Raw genomic sequence first — 19,530 nt, forward strand, 5'->3', positions numbered from 1 at the left:
CTTGTTCTGAGTGTGAAACAGTATGTACAGCCTTGCAGATATGCTTTGCTCCTTAAGGAATTTGTCAGGAAGATAAATGTGTAAACAGCCAACTGTTGTCTCCTCTTTCAGAGGCTTGAGGTATCTAGGGAAGTAAACTAGCAGAGAACTGAGTTATCTATCCAAGTCTTTTGTGTTTCACTTGTGATAGGACATGATTGCTGAATTTTACTCACACTACTAAATTTTACTCCAGTTTCAAATACTGCATAAATTCAAGGAGACATTTTCTTAATTGGACTTGTATAGAGCATATTATTTTGTGATAAAATTTCTTGAAGTAAGTGCTAAAATATTCAAAAGATACCACCTTTTAAAGCTGAAGTTTTAGGATTGTGAGTTGACTCAAATGATTAAGATGGGGCTTGTCCCTTTCCTCTTTTTCTTTCTTATCTTCCCCCCTTTCCAGGAAGATACTATGGAGGTGGAGGAATTCCTAAAAGAAGCTGCAGTGATGAAGGAAATCAAGCATCCTAATCTGGTACAACTACTAGGTGAGGACGCTTGCCTGAACCATAGGTTTCTTCAAAGATACTTGTCCCCCCATACCCTGTTACCTCCAAATCCTCCTTTTGAATCACCATGGTGGAAGCTCCTAGTACAAATCTATTTCAATAAATGGTTGTTGTTTTAATCAGCAGTCTCTGTGTTTAAAAATTACCCAACAAACAGTGACCTGGATTGATTGCAATGTATAAAACTGCCCAGCTTATGGTAATTGCCCCAGACTAAAGTTCAGAATCATTCAAAATGATACTAAACCAAAAACTGTCCCAAAGTTTTTTGCAAAATAAACAGGCATTAAGCAAAGGTCTATGATTAAAGTCCTTCTTTTATCATAGTCATAAAGAGGAATTAAGCAAAGGACTAAGATGAAAAATTGTGACCACCCATCAGTTTACCTTTACAAGCAGAAAGTGCTGTGCTGTGATAGATTGGCTTCTCACCTATTCAGATCACAGAGAAACCTTTGACTGAAACCATTGACTTTTAAAAATAGGGCCAGTTTCTTCGGGTGTTCATCGTACCAAACAATCCCAAAGGAAGTAGTTTCTTCTGGTTTTTTACAAGGAGTCCTCCATGTATTAGTGAAATCCTTAACTATGGAAACAGTTATAATCTTTTTAAAAAGCATTATTACAGTCTGGACTCACACAGCCTTCAACATATGCACAATTGCTATTACTTTTAGATAAACATTGTTAGCATGCAGTTGAGGATGGGAATTGTGGGCATGTACAGAACTCTAGAAGTATCAGTAGTCCTGACCCCTTATGGAATTAATACAAGTAACTGCTTTTGCTCAAACAGGCATATACTCAAAATGCATGTGAATTTCCAGAGTGTGATATCAATGGAAGTAGACTTCCAATCAGCCAGCTTCTTAACTTTGCTGCATTATTTTTAGAGAATGACATGGCAAGAAAGGAAAAGACTACTGCTGAACTAGACTTTAAAAATTGTCCATTTTTCTTGCCAAAGTGGTTTGGAGTGTTTGAATATATACTAATAAAGCAAGCTCTATTTGAACTATCAGGTGTATGTACTTTGGAGCCACCATTTTACATTGTGACTGAATACATGCCTTATGGGAACTTGCTTGATTATCTCCGAGAATGCAACCGAGAAGAGGTGACTGCAGTTGTACTGCTTTACATGGCCACTCAGATCTCTTCTGCAATGGAGTATTTAGAGAAGAAGAATTTCATCCATAGGTGTGTAAAACCTGATTATCGCCTATGATTAACCATGAAGCTGCCTTGCCTGACATGCAAATAAAGGAAAGAATATGAGAACCTTCCCAGAAATTTTCAGATAACTCAGGAAAGTAATTTTCTCTTTCACAGGGACCATTGTAATGTCATTTCTTATAAACCTACTGTGTATTCTGATTAAAGTATTAATGCGGGGCCTTTGCTGTTCTCAGAACAGAAAGCTGTTTATTTTGCCCAAGACTATATCCAAGATCTTTTTGCTCCATCTAGCGGCTTAAGTTTAAAAATAGCTTTCTGTCTTAGTAAAGAACTTGAAACCTTGTAGAAGAGCATCTGTTACTCACCTCTGAAACCTATCCCACTGTACTTACAAATAGGAACCCGTTTTCTGAAGCCTGCTTTGTTGTGGCATCACATAACCGCCTCTTGATGAGTACTCTACAAGTGATGTATAATTAGTGGCTTTCTACCATGTCAGCGATTTTCATAAAACACTGTATCTGTCAACAGTTACTTATCAACTCTGCTTGTAGCACAAAGAACCGATAACAGAGCATTCATGACCATTTTCCAGAACCATCTGATTGGAATCACATTTGGCTTCTCTTTCCCACAGAGATCTTGCAGCTCGTAACTGCCTGGTGGGAGAAAACCATGTGGTAAAAGTGGCTGACTTTGGCTTGAGTAGATTGATGACTGGAGACACCTATACTGCTCATGCTGGAGCCAAATTTCCTATTAAATGGACAGCACCAGAGAGTCTTGCCTACAATACCTTCTCAATTAAATCTGACGTCTGGGGTAAGGTTGGAAGGGATGTTTTTCTGTGTTTTGTCATTTTCTTTATAAGTAAATGCTTAATTCTTTAGAGGTTCTCTTTTATATGATCAGTATCCTTTGCCTTTACACCCATCCTTCTTCAGTCATTCAGCAAGCATTTATTAAATATGTACTATCTGCGAGGCGCTTACTGTAGAAAGAAGTTGTAAAGAAAAAGGTAAAAAAAGTCCCTGCCTTCAGAGCACTCACAGTCTAGGTATTATATTGCACTGAAGTTCTAATGATCCTCTCTGTGAAGCTCCCTGTTTTCCACATTAGGCTTTATTGCTTGTTTCTAGAGCACTGTGACACAGAGTAGCAACCTCTTTTCAAGGAAGGCATGATGAAGTTTCATCTAGAATTTGTCCTTGTAACTGATCTTGTTTCTACTGCCCTGAAAAGAAATACGATTTAGTAGAGACTTGGGGGAAAGAACAAGTCTAGAAGTTTCGATTGTGGGCCAGTAGAAATAGTTGAGGATTCTAGGTCATATTTTACCAGAAATCTCAAACTCAGGAATAACCTGTGAGAAAATCAAGCAAATTCTTTTTTCACATGCGAATTTTATCTGATTTTAAATGAGTCCATTTTTATATTATTCCTCTAGTATTAGCTGACTTAAAAATTGTGAATTCATTAAATAGATCATAAATTGCTCTAAGAATAGTTTGCTTATGCCCCAGACTTCTTGTATGGTCATGGTTTATTTTACCTCATTGAAGTAAAGGAAATCCAAATAAAAATTGGGAAATTTAAAGAAAACTGTCTTTAAAGTGAAGTGTTCCTTCAGTGAAGTGTTCCTGTGGAAGATATCTTCGAAGAACAAGTCATGTTGTAAGAATTATAAGAGTATACTAATGTTGTAATAGTGTGAATGTTACCCACAATTTGAAAGAGAAGTTACCTAATGGTATAAAACAAATAATAAATCAGAAGAAATATAAAGCTCTTTTTTTCATCCCTTTTGCAGCTTTTGGGGTGCTCTTGTGGGAAATTGCTACATATGGAATGTCACCATATCCAGGTATTGACCTGTCTCAGGTCTATGATCTACTGGAAAAAGGATATCGAATGGAACAGCCTGAAGGATGTCCCCCTAAGGTGTATGAACTTATGAGAGCATGTGAGTATTTTTGCATATTTTAATTTTGAAGGTTTAAGTGAACAATTCAGGATGATTAACAAAATTCAAAACATTTTTCCTCTCAGTGTTGTAAGGTTGTGTCCAGCCTCATGACATAAAGTTAGTCAATGATCAGCCTGTTGGGATATCGTATGCTCTACCAGTGAGTCTTACTGGAATCCGAAGAGTCATTCTCTGTGGCCCAAATATTCACCCAATTTTCCACAAACATTTGCATATATAATAGGATAATAAGAAATTGGGTTTGGAGATTAGATAGGAGAGGGCTGCTTTCAGCTACATAAAATGATTGTTAAAGACTATGGAGAATGCATGAAATTGACTTCTGTGATGAATAAAAGCATCTGACTTCTTAAAGATGAGAAAGTAGGAAGGTGAGTAGTGAATTAAACTGCAGTGTGTATGAATATGTCTTGTTATTTTCCCATTGAGCATTGTTGTTGCCTACTGCCCTGTCGTTGTCAACTGTGAATTCCAAGCTCCGCCTTTGATATACTGTTATGTTTCTGAATGTGTACAACTGATTATTTATAAGAGTGAGTTTAAAGACAGGTTTTACTACTTTTCATTTTTCCAGTGGAAGAAAACGTGTCATTTTCTAAACCATCTCCCCACCCTTCTGCATCCCTATAGTAGAGGGAATAGGAGCTGAGGCTACATAGAAGGATTGGCCCTAGGAAGTGGGTTCATCACACCTCTGAGTCTGGAACTAAGAAACAGCTGCCTCACTATCATTGTGAACTTGCTGTAACTCTGCTTTAACAAGCATGTGTCCTAATGCATGGAACTCACCATCAGGGTGCCCCTGAATATTTAATTCCTGCAAGAAGCTTTTAATACTGTTCTTCTTTTGTTACATAGGCTGGAAGTGGAGCCCTGCCGACAGGCCCTCTTTTGCTGAAACACATCAAGCTTTTGAAACCATGTTCCATGACTCCAGCATTTCTGAAGGTGAGAATCTGGTGATTTACTGTCAGTGGTGGCTAGTTCTGAGTGCTGGGGATGATAAAAACATTTCAAAAATCATAGATTCTTATAATTTGGGACTCCATTTCAAGATACTGAATTCTTGGCCTTTATTATTATTGTTTTGCTTTTTTTTTCTATTTTAAGATGTATATTTGTGTCTCTAGCTCATATTAATCAGAAATTAATTTAGTCTTTTCAGGAAGAGTATAAGTTCAAGTTCAGTGGTTAAGCATTAACACAATGCAGGAAAGAAGAGGAAAAAATGAGAATGAAAAATATTTCAACTCTCTAAACCACACCTATAAAGACAGAACCAAGTCATAAAAGCAATATCCAGAAATTCCATTTCTGGAAATAGATCTTAAGGAAATAATTAAGAGTATGAACAAAGATTTAGCTGTAAGGATGTTACATCAGAGTCTAGTTTATAATACTGAAAAATTAAGAACAATCTAAATATTTAGTGTGCCAATTATTATATCCATGTAATTGAGTAGTTAAAATGATATTCTTAAATATATTGACACAGAAAGTTTAGAATGAGAATGTTAAGCTATGAATAGTGAGAATCTTTTTCTTATCTAAAAAACAAACAAGTATATGGACACTTACAGGAAGTTTTCTACTTCTGTGTATAATGTCTCTTTAAAATTATCTGCAAAAGTGAAACAATAACTTGTTATAAAGAGAGGGAGACTTCCTAGAGAGCTAAAAACAAACAATTCTTAGTTATACTTGCCTGTTAGACATTTTGGTGTAGTTCCAGAATTGTATACATACTTTTCAAATTTTTCTTTTCCTTCATAATTGAACAGAGAACTTACTGTTTAAGTTCAAGTTAAAAATGTTAGAAGAGGAAATCAGCTAAGTTGATTTTGTCTGCTTCCCTTAGTGATTTATCATGTCTAGGTAAGAAGAAAGGAGGAAGTACAACACCAAAGTTTAATGAAAAGTATTTTCATCTTCGTCCTTTAATGTATGGAACTTCCGCAGCTTGGGGAGGGCACAGCTTGCCCTTTGGGCAAGATTGAGCAGCTGCCTATCACAGCAGTCTTCTTTCTTCTGTTGCTTTATATCCTATGCAGTCAAAGTGGTAGAAGTCGTAAATATTGGTCATAGAATTGGGTGCTTCTGTGTAAACGTTTAACTTCTGTTGAATCCTTAGCTAAATATTTCTGCTTCTCTTGAAAATGTTATATTCTTTTAGAAAAGCAACCGTATCAATTTTCAAAGCTAACTTCAATTAAAAATTGCTAAGCAAAAAATTTAACATTATTTAACCCACATTTTATTAAGTATTTAATCTGTGGTAAGCACTATACTAGGTCTGAGGACATAGAGATAAGACACAGTTCTTACCTTAAAAGGATGTATATTAGTTGTAAGTGAAAGAAACTTAGCTCAAACTTTTCTTAAGCAACAAGAGGAGGATTTATTGCCTCATAACCAAACCATGGAAAAGCAGGGATGGCGCTAACTTCAGGGTCACTTGAAGCTATGGACTCAAATAGCTTCAGGTCTCCTTCCCTCTTCTCTTTCCTTCCCACACCTTCACCCACCCAATATTTCTTTACGTTTGTTTCTACGTTAATCTCATCCTCCAGGTGGCATAGAACACAGTTGTCAGCATCCTCATGTCTGTCTCGCAGCTGCTCTGTAAGAAAGGAATCTCATTGGCATGGCTTGGGTTATGTGCCATGTACCCACGCTTGTGGGGGGTTAGTTTTGAAAAATAATTACCAAAAAAAGTTGTAAATTAATTACAAAAATTCACAATTTAATTGATCCATACTTCATTTTTGTTCAGGAATGAATAGCAAAGTATGTCTGCCTTATTAGTAAAAGCTGCAAAACCCATGACTGCTTTTAATCAGCTGAGGCTTACTAATGGGGTGAACACATTTTCAGGAGCCTCATTTGCTTCACTGGCATGAAATGGAATGGATTGTATCTACCTTCCTTTTTATGCAAGGCGCAACCTGAAAATAAAAATATGTGCAAACATCCATTTGCTTTGTTCAACCTCTGAATAAGCGCTTAGTAAACAAGGATATCCAGATGACCAATGAGCACACAAAATCACCCATCATCAGAGAAGTACAAAATAAAACAGTGAGATGGCCACTACACATCTATCCCAGAATGGCTAAAATTAAAATCAAACAAAAAAAACTAACATCAAACTTTGGTAAGCATGCATGGTAACCAGAACCTTCATACAAGTTAGTGGGGATGTAGATTGGTCCAGCCAGTTTGGGGAGGTTTGGCAAGACCCAGCAAAGCTGAATTTGTGTGCTCCCTGTGACCTACCTGCTCCTATACCCAGCAGACGTGCATAACACTGAAGCCAAAGACACATAGTACAATAGGATGTCCCTAGCACTATATTCATAATAGCCAAAAACTAGAAACAAATATTCATGAAGAAGAGAATGGATGAAATTTGGTGTATTCATGCATTTGAACACTACACAGCAACAAGAAAAACCCCTGCCACATGCAGTATGAATGATGAATCTACAGGGATGAATCTACAGATAGAATGCCGAGCAAAAGAAGCCAGACACAAAAAGTACATAGTGTGTGATTCCACTTACATATTTTATACTCCATTCTTCAGTTCTTCTCAGTTGTATGCCTTTCTGAAAAGAGAAACTCCCATTTTTTGGTCATGAAATTGTTCTTTTTATCATTCCCCTTGCCTTCCTCACAGAGGTAGCCGAGGAGCTTGGGAGAGCTGCCTCCTCCTCATCTGTTGTTCCATATCTGCCCCGATTACCTATACTTCCTTCTAAGACCCGGACGCTGAAGAAACAGGGGGAGAACAAGGAGAATATTGAAGGGCCACAAGATGCCACAGAAAATTCTGCTTCCAGTTCAGCACCAGGTATGAATGAGTCCCTAGGCAGGTAGAGTCAAACTGCCTTTTTTTTTGTTTTGTTTTGTTTTGTTTTGTTTTGTTTTGTTTTGTTTTGTTTTGTTTTGTTTGCAGTACGCGGGCCTCTCCCTGCTGTGGCCTTTCCCGTTGCGGAGCACAGGCTCTGGACGCGCAGGCTCAGTGGCCATGGCTCACAGGCCCAGCCGCTCTGCGGCATGTGGGATCTTCCCGGACCGGGGCACGAACCCGTGTCCCCTGCATCAGCAGGCGGAAGACTCTCAACCACTGCGCCACCAGGGAAGCCCAAAACTGCCTTTTTTAAAGAGCCTTGGGGTATGATGCTTTTATTTCCACTTTCCTGCCCATCTTCCCTGAGGGAAGTGTGGCTGGCTTCTGTTTTATTTACCACTCTAGTCCTCGGCTCTGCATTGCCAGTGTTAGTAGTCCTGATCTGTCCGTCCAGCATACAACTCTGCCTCCCACTCCATTTCCTAAACTCCTGATTCCCAAATAGTTACTGTCTTTACAGTTCCGGCAAAAATTTCTTCATTGAGTCTGATAGATGAAGCCAGGTTGTGCTGTAGTTTCTAGAGAAAAGTTGAATGCCGAGGTAAAAACCAGCGGATTATTTCTTTCCGTTTATATCCCATATTGCATTTGGAACAATAGCGTGAAATGATAATGTATTTATTAGTTTCCTCTGAGTCCTGCTAACACTTGACATTTAATAGATGCCAACAGCACTCTTACAGTTCAGCCTTAGTAACTCAAATGAGTCACTTCTTATTTTTCACATTACTGATTGGCCGTTTTTTATCAGGCTTCATTAGAAGTGCACAGGCCCCCAGTGGGTCCCCAGCACTGCCTCGAAAGCAAAGAGACAAGTCCCCCAGCAGCCTCTTGGAAGATGCCAAAGAGACATGCTTCACCAGAGATAGGAAGGGAGGCTTCTTCAGTTCCTTCATGAAAAAGAGAAATGCTCCCACACCCCCCAAACGCAGCAGCTCCTTCCGAGAAATGGAGAATCAGCCCCACAAGAAATATGAACTCACGGGTAACTTCTCATCTGTTGCTTCTCTACAGCATGCTGATGGGTTCTCTTTTACTGCTGCCCAGCAAGAGGCGAATCTGGTGCCACCCAAGTGCTATGGGGGTAGCTTTGCACAGAGGAACCTCTGTAATGACGACAGTGAGCTGCTGGGGGTGGGTGGTCTGGCATCACAGGCTTCTTCACACCACGCTTAATCAAAAAGACACTGGGCTTACGAGCAGGTAAACCCACAGCCAGTGATGACACTTCCAAGCCTTTTCCAAGGTCAAACTCTACATCTTCCATGTCCTCAGGGCTTCCAGAGCAGGATAGGATGGCAATGACCCTTCCCAGGAACTGCCAGAGGTCCAAACTCCAGCTGGAAAGGACAGTGTCCACCTCTTCTCAGCCAGAAGAGAATGTGGATAGGGCCAATGACATGCTTCCCAAAAAATCAGAGGAAGGTGCCGCTCCGACCAGGGAGAGACCAAAAGCCAAACTTTTGCCCAGAGGAGCCACCGCTCTTCCTCTCAGAACCCCCTCTGGGGATCCAGCCATTACAGAGAAGGACTCTCCAGGGCTGGGAGTGGCTGGAGTGGCAGCTGCCCCCAAGAGCAGAGAGAGGAATGGTGGGGCACGACTTGGCATGGCTGGAGTCCCAGAGGATGGCGAGCAGACAGGCTGGGCTGCCCCAGCCAAGGCTGCGGCAGTCCTCCCGACCACTCACAACCACAAAGTGCCAGTCCTTATCTCACCCACTCTGAAGCACACTCCAGCTGACGTGCAGCTTATTGGCACAGACTCTCAGGGGAATAAGTTCAAGCTCTTGTCTGAGCATCAGGTCACTTCCTCTGGAGACAAGGACCGACCCCGCCGGGTAAAACCAAAGTGTGCCCCACCCCCGCCGCCAGGGGTGAGACTACTGCAGCATCCGGCCGTGTGCTCAGACTCCACGGAAGAGCCCATGTCAGAAACACAGGAGGGAGGGAAGAAGGCGGCTCCAGGGGCAGTGCCCATCAGTGGGAAAGCTGGGAGGCCTGTAATGCCTCCACCTCAAGTGCCTCTGCCCACATCTTCCATCTCGCCAGCGAAAATGGCCAATGGCACAGCAGGTACTAAAGTGGCTCTGAGAAAAACCAGACAGGTGGCTGAGAAAATCTCAGCTGACAAAATCAGTAAGGAGGCCCTGCTGGAATGTGCTGACCTACTGTCCAGTGCAATCACGGAACCTGTGCCCAACAGCCAGCTGGTGGACACTGGACACCAGCTGCTCGACTACTGCTCAGGCTATGTGGACTGCATCCCCCAAACTCGCAACAAATTTGCCTTCCGCGAGGCTGTGAGCAAACTGGAACTCAGCCTGCAGGAGCTGCAGGTGTCTTCTGCAGCTGCTGGTGTGCCCGGGGCAAACCCTGTCCTTAACAACTTACTGTCATGTGTACAGGAAATCAGTGATGTGGTGCAGAGGTAGCCACCGTTAGCCGGGTGGGAAGATGCACACATTTCTGAGGGGAGAGGAAAAGGGACTTGTTTTCCTGTGTTCTCGTTTCAAAAAGTGGAAGACTGATACTTGAGTGTGTTTCTGTGAAGTACCTCAGATCTCTGAGTTCTCACGTTTACAGGTTCATCTCAAAAATAACAAAAAGCAAAAACCATAGGAGAGGGAAAATAGATGGGGGCAGGGCAGTTGTGGACCGGATTGGAAGCTGCACTGGGACATCAGGGAACATGCATATGTCGTGCCGTGAAGAACCAAATCCAGCCCGTTCTTACCTGGAGTGATGTGAGCTGGTTAGGGCTGCTCCAGCAGGGCCGCAGGGACTGTGCCCAGACAGTGCGTTGGCTGTGGCACTCATTCTGCACCACACAGAAGGGAATTGACTTGGGGCCCCAGTAGGTACTAATGGTGATTATGCTCCAACTCATCTAACTTATTGGGTGGGACAGAAGAAAGCTGGGAATGTGCCAAGAGAAGTTTTGTTCAAGGCTGTTGGAAGCTACTGTTAGCCTCGCTTCCACAGGTCACTGCTGCAGTAAGAACTGCAGATCAGATGGCTAGATGCAACACTGGGAAATGTGGTTCTGTCAGTATGCTTCTGTCCTGTTTTCCATTGGTGTATTAATTGGTACAGGAGGTAAAGAATGCTAGGAAGTATATTTAGGGAGATTGAAACCTCTTACATTACTTAGCAGAAGCCACTTCTCCCAGGCTAATATATTGTTTCCAGATGGATCAGGATTGGCTTTCTGCTTGTTGGTGCCTATCTTGTGAACCATAGGCATAGGAGTCTCTTTGGTAATTTTCTTCTCCCCCTTGCTGGGCAGGCTGTCTTCCTTTATTCCTGGCAGCATTCAGGGCATTAACCACCACTGAACATTATTGAAAACAATGGTCATGTACAGGTCTCACAGGGGAATCCTTTTCTGTTACAGTGCCCCTGCATACTGACATACCGGCAAAGGACTTGAGCAGCTGTATGTTTCTTTATCAACTAAAATGCCAGGGAAAGGGTGTCTTCTTGAAATCCGGTGGTCAGCCTAGAGGTCTGTGACTGAGTGGAGAAGCTGGCTTGGTCCTAATGGCTGTTTCCCCTCCCTCCCTTATCACCTTAGACCCAATCTAGGTGGAGAATAGGGAGAAGCATTCTCTCACTCTACAGTTTCAAATGAATCACCCTAAATTATTCTCACATGTTTTTCTCCTCTCACATACTCCCCCTGCCAATTGTTGTGCTTGTTTGTGAAGATCATATTGGGAATATTCTTTGATATTTATTTTATCATTTCACCTCTATTTTAAGAATGCATAGTTGAAGGAGCAAGTTATTTTCGGGGGACACCAATTAGATCCCAGAAACCTAATGATTCCTTTTCCTTCCCTATTCAGTTATTGTTATGGAAGTTAATTAGGATCGCTTCTTAATTTAGAACCAAGTCTAATTGGTTAGATATTATTAATACTTTCGACATCAGGTCTAATTCCAGTGACCACTTCATTCTCTTCTTAAAACTTTATGCCCTCTCCATTCCTGCCTCCAAGGAGAACGCAATATAAAAAAAATACATTATTTTTTCCTCCCAAAGGAATATTAACTTAGGAAGATAGGAATTCAACATTGATGAACAGTGAGTTTTCTTCCTGGCTCTGTCATCGATCCACTGTCAGGCCATAGCCCCGTCTCTTAATCTATTAAATCAACATTGATGAACAGTGAGTTTTCTTCCTGGCTCTGTCATCGATCCACTGTCAGGCCATAGCCCCGTCTCTTAATCTATTAAATCAACATTGATGAACAGTGAGTTTTCTTCCTGGCTCTGTCATCGATCCACTGTCAGGCCATAGCCCCGTCTCTTAATCTATTAAATGGAGGTAATGATACATGTTATCAAGGGTGTTTTGCAAATAAGTGTATAGTTATCCCTTTGAGAGCCTCTCTGGAAAGCTCTTCAGTGCAGTATTGTTATATATGAATACAACTTTTTCATTCTCTTCTTTGCTCAGCAGCAGATAATGAAATTTAAAACTGCTGAGATTATACTAATTGGGCTAGAATACTAAGGGGGGAAAAACATTTTGGATAGAGTTTGGCATCTTTGACCAAGGAGGAAATTTAGTTTTCATTAGAAAGAAAGGAACTGATTCTTACCGCGGGTGTTCCAGAGGAGTCCCAGGCCAAGAGAAGGATAAGAAGGGAGGAGACAATACCGGGCATTCCTTTCAGGAGTTGGGTGATCCCTGTCTGTCTGTTACCTACAGGTGGAGCACAGGCAACTAGTGATCTGGCTAATCTCCTTGTAATGGTTGGAAGAGTTCCCTTTAACTTGGATTTAAAAACCAGCAGTCCTACTACCTTCTTCTTTGCCACTCTCCTTCATCATATATTTCCATAAACTTGAAATCGTTTTAGCAATTAGCCTTTTAAGGGTGGGGCAGGGAAAGCTAAAACTTTGGAATATTGTTATGCTGCTTTTTAAGTTTATCCCTGTCATTGTGGATGCAACTTGAGGGATTCTAATTGTTTTTCAGGGGATTTTTTTTTTTTTTTTTTTTAAAGCAAGGGATCTTTCCTTGAGTGCTCTGAAAATAAGCCTTGGAGGAACACTACTGAGTGTATTTAAGCTCCCTGGTTTTCTCATCGAAGAACAGTCTTTGAGGGTGGGGGCTGGGTCTTTCTCAGGTGCCGCACCTGGCTCTGCCTCGTCCGCAGTAGGTGCTCAGTAAGTTCATGAATAGAATGGATCTTTTTCTCATCACTGTCAAGAGTAGCATTGACTGTTGTAGCACACCCAGCCACGTGATGCTTTAACTGTGTAACTTCAGGAGTTGAGGGCTCAGGGTTCAGGTTAAAGAGGCACTGTCAACTTACTATAAAAGTGTAACTTAGGTTTTTTCCATTATCTACTTGAAAAGGACCAGATTTTTTAAATAACCATAGGTAAATTTAAAAGTTTGAATTCAAAGCAGAGAAAACTGCTTTTAGAAACTAAAAATGTAGTTTAATTCTATCTAGTTTGAAAACAAAGCAGATAGCAAAAGCCCTTCTACAAGGTGTTGAAAACTTTCTAAAGTGCTTATACGTATTGTATACCTTTCGGGTTACCACACCTTCAGTCTTTTCATGCACAGATAATATGATTTCAGTTTAGATTTACTACCTTAAAATGCAGTGTTTAGAATACATCTTGATTGTGCTTTACGTGAAGTATTTTCTTAAAAGGCTTTGTGTAAAAATGTGTATATTTTCCTACAGATCTCCATCATGATTTTCAGAGATATAGCCTTAAAAAAAATTGGCCCTGAGAAATTTATTCAGTGTTTCTCCAGATGACATTGAGGTTCTTATAGTGGAGACCCTTTCTCAGCTGAATTATGGGGTTTAAGTTAGAATTTTCTTACAATTCAGTTGCAAGTTAGCTAGTAAAATAGTGCCCAGTTAATAAAATGCTGACTTTCCTAAGGCACCACCCATATTTATTTAACAAAATCATGGAGATTTTGAGCTTCAAGGATACAGTTTAGATAGTGGTTAAGAGTTTAGACTCTAAAGCTAGTCTAGAAGGCAAGTCACTTAACCTTCCTGGGCCTTAGTTTCCTCATTGGAAAACAGGGATAATAATAGTAACTACCTCAGGGTTGTTGTAAGGATTAAATGAGATAATGTGTGTAGGATAGTTAGCTTGAGTGCCTGGCATGTAATGAGTACTCCATAAATGTTAACTACTACTACTATTATTATTAACGCTTATTCCAGTGAGTCTTAGCCAAGGATGTGCAACAAAATTTCCTGGGGTTTAAAAAAAGAAAAACAACAAAAAACCTGATGCGTCGGCCTTACCCCAGATCAAGAATTCCCCGTGGGGTTGGGTCTCAGCCAGTGTGTTTTCCAAGAATCTCTCCAGGTGTTTCAGACACCCAGCACTGTGTGAACACTAGCAATACCCCAACTCTTTTGTTTTTTTTACAGCTTAAGAAATTGGAAGAGAGGATGGTTAAGTTACTTGCCCATATTCTCAGAGCAGTTAATTAGTGGCAGAGCCAAGGCTAGAGTTGGGTCTTATTCACTTTCTCATTGTGGGGTCTTTCCACCATTCCTGTTGCCTTGTGAGACACTGCAAAAAAAAAAAAAAAGGCTCAGACAATCAGTCTGCACAGTGCTGCACACTTTCTAAAGCACACGTTCCTGGCATTCCCTGACCTTAAGGGACTTGAATGTTGAGTAACGGCAACACTAGCAAAGCAGGCATTCAGTAGAACTCGGTAATTTAAAAAATTATATGGGGTCATTCTTTTGGACAGACCTCAGCGACACAGCAATCTGCACTTTGTAATAAAGAAATAACAACTTAAGTTTTAAAAAACCTAGTCCTACATTCCTTTTTCTTAAAAAAATAGCAAACTTTATTGTTCCATATCATTTTGATAACTATGAGGTAATGTATATGAAAGCACTTTGAGAAAAGTATCAAGTGTAATATAACTATAAAGTTGTATTATTAATGTCTATTGAGAAGTTAAAACAGTTAATTAGATGTTGATTGACTTACAAGCTTTTGCCTGTGGGGGACCTGAAAATGCAGATATATGAACAATCAGCTCTGTAATTTATCACATTTATAAATATGAAACTGCTAAATGAATATGTGCAGGTTTAGTAAGTGTCTTGTTAAAATTGTAGCTCAGTGCTGAATAACTTCAGAAAACTAGGGACCAACTTTCTGGTTTAATCTTTAAAAAATAGTAACATGTACTCACTCCAGAACAAAGAAGCTCTTCTAGGGACCTTGATTCAAGAAGAGTGTGGCCCTCTCATCCTTGAACGTTTGTCCAGCACATGCTCAGCCATTTAGTACCCTAAATGTGGGAGCAGACTCGTTACCTGTTCATGTTGACAGTGTCTTTTTTAACCTATGTCCTGCATAGTTTTGTTGTTTTTTTGGGGGGTGGGGTGGGGGCAGAGATGGGATGGCTGTAGAACCAGTGCACTTTGGGAATTACTTTTCTGGGATTTCCTACCAGATGTAGATGAGCTTGATATTCATCATCCCTGTTTAGTTTTTTTTTTTTTCCCCCTAAGAGGAGTAGCTGAACATAACTCACCTATTAAATTATTTAAAAAAAGAGTAAATTGCTTCGGTGGCCACATCTGAGTTTGTAGCTCTACTGCATTCTGACCTCTCCCACTCCCTTCCATTTTTGCTACCAATGTCATCGTTACTATCAAGCTATGCTCCCACAGGAGTCCATGTTGAGCTGACAGGGTTGTCTACATTTTTATTCTTGATGATTTTGGGGTTTCATCTTGCTTACATTAACTTGTTCTACCTGGATTTGGGGGCCATCTCTGTGCTCCAAGCATCTGTTATGACCAGTCATCTTTAGGTAAGTTTCTCTGGATATGAGTTTCTTCGTATGTATTGATGGACTTCAGCTATCTATATCTCTGTCTTAGCTTCTGTCAAGCCAGTAGCTCAGTTCTTTTGTAAATTCCTGCTTCAGTCTGGGATATGTGGGAGCAGGGGAGAAATAGGGAAAGGCAGCCCTAAGGTTGCCTGTACCTTCCACGTGACAACACAGGGAAATTGCTGTAGGCCTCACTGGTCAGAGAGGAGAGGCCTTGGGCTGGTTCTGAAACTTGTCCCACTCTTAACAGTCAGGATAGAGTTCCAGTTTTCCAGCTATCAGACTTTTAAAAATATAATACAAGGCTAGCTTTTTTTGGCAAGCTAACAGTGCCTGGAGTAACAATTACTGTTACCTGCTTTGTTGCAGCTCTGTTACAGCCAGAACTTCAACTGCCATCCTCCGCCCTCCTGTATGACTTGGCGGGGGTGGGGGGTAGATTTCAGGGCTGCGGAATGAGCTGCACCCTGCTCCAGAGCATCTACCCAAGTGACTGTCTTAGCTCCAGCCTGTCTTTTGTGAAGTTTACTGCAATGTCCCGAAAGATGAGTTCCTGCTCTGGGGCTGCTGGTTTTCATGCCACCCACCTGAGGTGTATATGTTCTATTGTATCTTGAGATAACAAGTGTGCAAGATGATATTTCCTTCACTTCTGACTCAATATCCTAGATCCAAAGGACAGGAAATTAGGGAAGATTCCACCCTGTGATAATCAGGGTAAGAAGATCCAATGTTTCTCTCCGGGTGAGAAGGCCTGGGCAGGTCATCTTGATTCTGGGCTGACTTGGAGTGGTAGAGATCATTCCTAGAGGATTGTGCCTTCAAAGATGGGTTTCATGTGTTTTGCAGAAGAAAAGATTGTCAGCTAGGTTGATGTTGCACAGATATCAGACTAAAACTGGTGGAAGTGAACTTTTTGGTAGCAGTGGCTCAAAGCCCCCGTCAGTGAGATGTTCTCTCCACATGGGGTGCTGATTTGGTAAATTGCTGCACTTCTCTCCTTCCCCTTGGTGAGCTGGGGGGAGGACGCTCTAACTGGACCCTTCCCACCCTCCAAGTGCACTATGTACAATTATGAGTTTGAAATTGTTTACCTCTCCTAGAAAAATTATATCCTTTACCCTCTCCATTGCTCTGTGACCTGAACACAGTAGCAAGGCCCTGTTACCTCAGCCTGAGGTCACAGATGGCGTGTGAGCAGATCTTCAAACCTGCAGACCATCTAAGGGAAGGGACGTCTCCTTGTACGTTGAAAGGCCGGGCCCCACACACGTGCACACCGACTATATCCGTTCTTTGAGATTCTTCGTTCATCATTGTACTCGAAGCAGCAAGTTTCCGGATCCTGCATGTCATTCCAAGCTGCTGAGCTATACGCACAGGGCTTGAGGTCTTGGATCATTCTACTTAACTCTTTAAAACACGGTGGAGGTGGACTGTCAAATGCCAGCAGGCTTTAAGAAAGGAAATACCAAGGGTTTGTATGGTTGGAGCTTGCTTAGATTTGCTTCTGAGCCTCAGGAGTTTTAAATCATGTAATGAACTTTAGTTACAGAATGGGACTTTTGGTTAGTAAAATTTTCACATATAAATGCAATTAGTCTTCAGCAGTTCTAACAACAATAACACAGATATGCCACATAAATTTATTCTTGATTCGGAAGGTACTGCAGGATCCTGCAGTGCTTTAGGGTCATTGGTGGAGAATCCAAATTCTGTACAATTCTGAAGTACCGTACCATATGTTGTAAGTGGCAAGGATGCCAAGAGGCAGATGTTTCCGGTAGATGAGGGCCAGATAACCAGCCTTCCTCCATTTTGACAAACCAGTTTTCACTGTGGCCACTCTTCTTGGGACTTCCTCATGAGGGAAATTTGCTGAGGTCTTGAGAAATCACCCTGACTAGGCTGATTGTCCTTCAGAGAAATGAGTATTCAGCAGCTAGAAGGAACAATGAGGTACTCATCTTAACAGTTCTTTAGGGCGTATGTTTGAAAACCCTCATATCTCAGATCTGTGTAGAGGGTACATGCGATTGAGTCCACATTACGTACATACACTGTTGTTGTGCTCACTAAGAAAGGAGGGGAGAGAGGAGTTAATCAGATCTTTCCCTGTGGTGAATGAAAGCTGTGCCCTGGTTAGTGTGTTTGCCGTGAACAGGCCGACTGAGCTGTTAATGCATGCTCAGAACCCCCTGTCTCCTGGGTAGACCCCACGCTTTTCCTTCTTTGCAGTCTGATTCTGTCATGACTATCAGTGGAGAAACCCCAGTTTTGTGCTTGCTTGGCAAAAATAAGTTTGAACATTTCAAGGTGGTTGATGGAAGTTTGTCCTTAAAACGTATGATTCAGATTCTTTAAAACTTGTTTAATATTTATACCAAAGGTCACGCTCTGCAGGTGTATGTGTGGTGGGTGCACAGAGGGGGAAGTCTGGAGGGCCTACCCCTGTGTGCATTGCTAAGGGGACACAGTGAGACAATATGGGATTTAATTGAAAACACATCAATCATGGGTCACACTACCAGTGTTGTCAGGTATTTGTTCTTAATTGTTATTGTAATATATTTTCAGGTGTTTTGTTTTTCTAATTTAATACTTTCACCCTGTTGTCTGACTGTGAACTGCTAACAGTGTTAAACTTGATGTAAATAATGAGGCCCTTGAAAGGGGAATGCTGTCTGCCTGTTGTCTCACAAGGCTTGCCAACTTGTGTTTTATTTTAAATAAAGGTTGCAATATTTTATTGGCAACGTGGGCTTGTGATTGGAGTGTTTCTCCTATAATTTTAACTGATGGGTAATCTAAGCATAATTTCTTTCTCTCTCTACATAAAATAGATATCTGTAAGGTAAAGAAGCTGATTTTAGCAAGCATCCCTCTGGCATATTCTTTAGAATGGTCCTCTATGGGGGTGGCTACTCACCCTTTGATGGATTACAGTTTTGGAAATGGCCAAAGGCATCATCTGGAGCCCAGCTGATACATAAGGTGGGTGATGTGTGTGTGGGTCTGTCCATCCAACATGAGGTGACTGTAAAATGAGGCTTAATTCTCTCAAAGTTCATTCTGAGGACAGTTTCAAATAAGTTGTAAAAATGTTTTGAGCCAAAGCAGCATTAATGGAGTAAGTGTAGAACCTCACAGGGAACATTCTAGTCTTGTTTGACTTGGTCTTCAATTTAAAAAAAAATGAATGACTCATTGCTTTTAGAAGTAACATTTTAATTCAGGATGAGTAGGATATACTCAAGCGATGCACACATACGGTCTAATCAGAATGGCTGTTGTAGGGGAGCAGAATTTGCCACCCCAAAATATGCCTCTTTGGCATAAGGGTTATTTTAAGCTGGTTATCTTTAAGGAACTGCAGACACAGGTGAAACCTGAGTAACTAAGTTACCCTTTTGTAAGAGAGATTTACAGTTGAGGGAAATCTCCATTTGTAAGGGTGTCTCCCTTGCTCTACCAAGAAGAGGATGAAACTAGAAACTTATCAGTGGAGAAGGTGAGGATGTAAATTTAAATAACAACCTCACAATTGTTTACTGTGCTTTTCCTGGTAACCGTAACTGACCTCCCAGCCCCAATATCTGCTTTTGTCTTCAGCTGAAAATAGTAGTTAAGGTGATAGTTTCTGCCATTTTGGAGTTAGTTTTCCTAGGTCTCTCTCATGTGTACATTTTACTAAACTTTTGTTTTTCTCCTGTTAATCTTATGTCAATTTAATTATTAGGCCAGCCAAAGATGCTAGAAGGGGAAAAGGAAAAATTGTCCTCCCTGACCCTGTAAGCATCAGTTTATACACCTCCTTAACATGCCACTTTCAGTCCTTTTCTCCCATGCATTTCTGGTTTAGTTTAGGAAGGCTTGTTTCAGAGTCATTCAAGGAGAACCTCCCATTGTTTCCACCCACTTTCCAACCTCCCATTGTTCCACACACTTTCCACACCCGAGGCTATAGCATTTGCCAAGAAAATCATTTTAGAAACATTGTCATTAATGCATAGGAATTAGAGTTGGACTGCCAGG

General features: G+C 41.1%; 1 protein-coding gene across 2 annotated transcripts in view; it reads left to right on the forward strand.

Moving 5' to 3' along the window:
• The window catches only part of ABL2 (ABL proto-oncogene 2, non-receptor tyrosine kinase), a 101,162-nt gene extending 82,861 nt beyond the window's left edge, over positions 1–18,301 (forward strand). For both annotated transcript variants that reach the window (XM_024758796.1, XM_024758797.1), the window contains 8 exons: positions 449–533; positions 1,577–1,754; positions 2,371–2,555; positions 3,544–3,696; positions 4,579–4,668; positions 7,400–7,573; positions 8,385–8,618; positions 8,909–18,301. In XM_024758796.1, coding sequence (XP_024614564.1) covers positions 449–533; positions 1,577–1,754; positions 2,371–2,555; positions 3,544–3,696; positions 4,579–4,668; positions 7,400–7,573; positions 8,385–8,618; positions 8,909–10,065 — 2,256 coding nt within the window. In that variant the 3' untranslated portion in view covers positions 10,066–18,301. The remainder of the gene's footprint in view (positions 1–448; positions 534–1,576; positions 1,755–2,370; positions 2,556–3,543; positions 3,697–4,578; positions 4,669–7,399; positions 7,574–8,384; positions 8,619–8,908) is intronic.
• The last annotated feature ends 1,229 nt before the right edge of the window (positions 18,302–19,530 follow it).

This window comes from Neophocaena asiaeorientalis, unplaced genomic scaffold (assembly GCF_003031525.2).
Source record: "Neophocaena asiaeorientalis asiaeorientalis breed wild unplaced genomic scaffold, Neophocaena_asiaeorientalis_V1.1 scaffold182, whole genome shotgun sequence".
In the NCBI taxonomy this organism is placed as follows: Eukaryota; Metazoa; Chordata; class Mammalia; order Artiodactyla; family Phocoenidae; genus Neophocaena; species Neophocaena asiaeorientalis.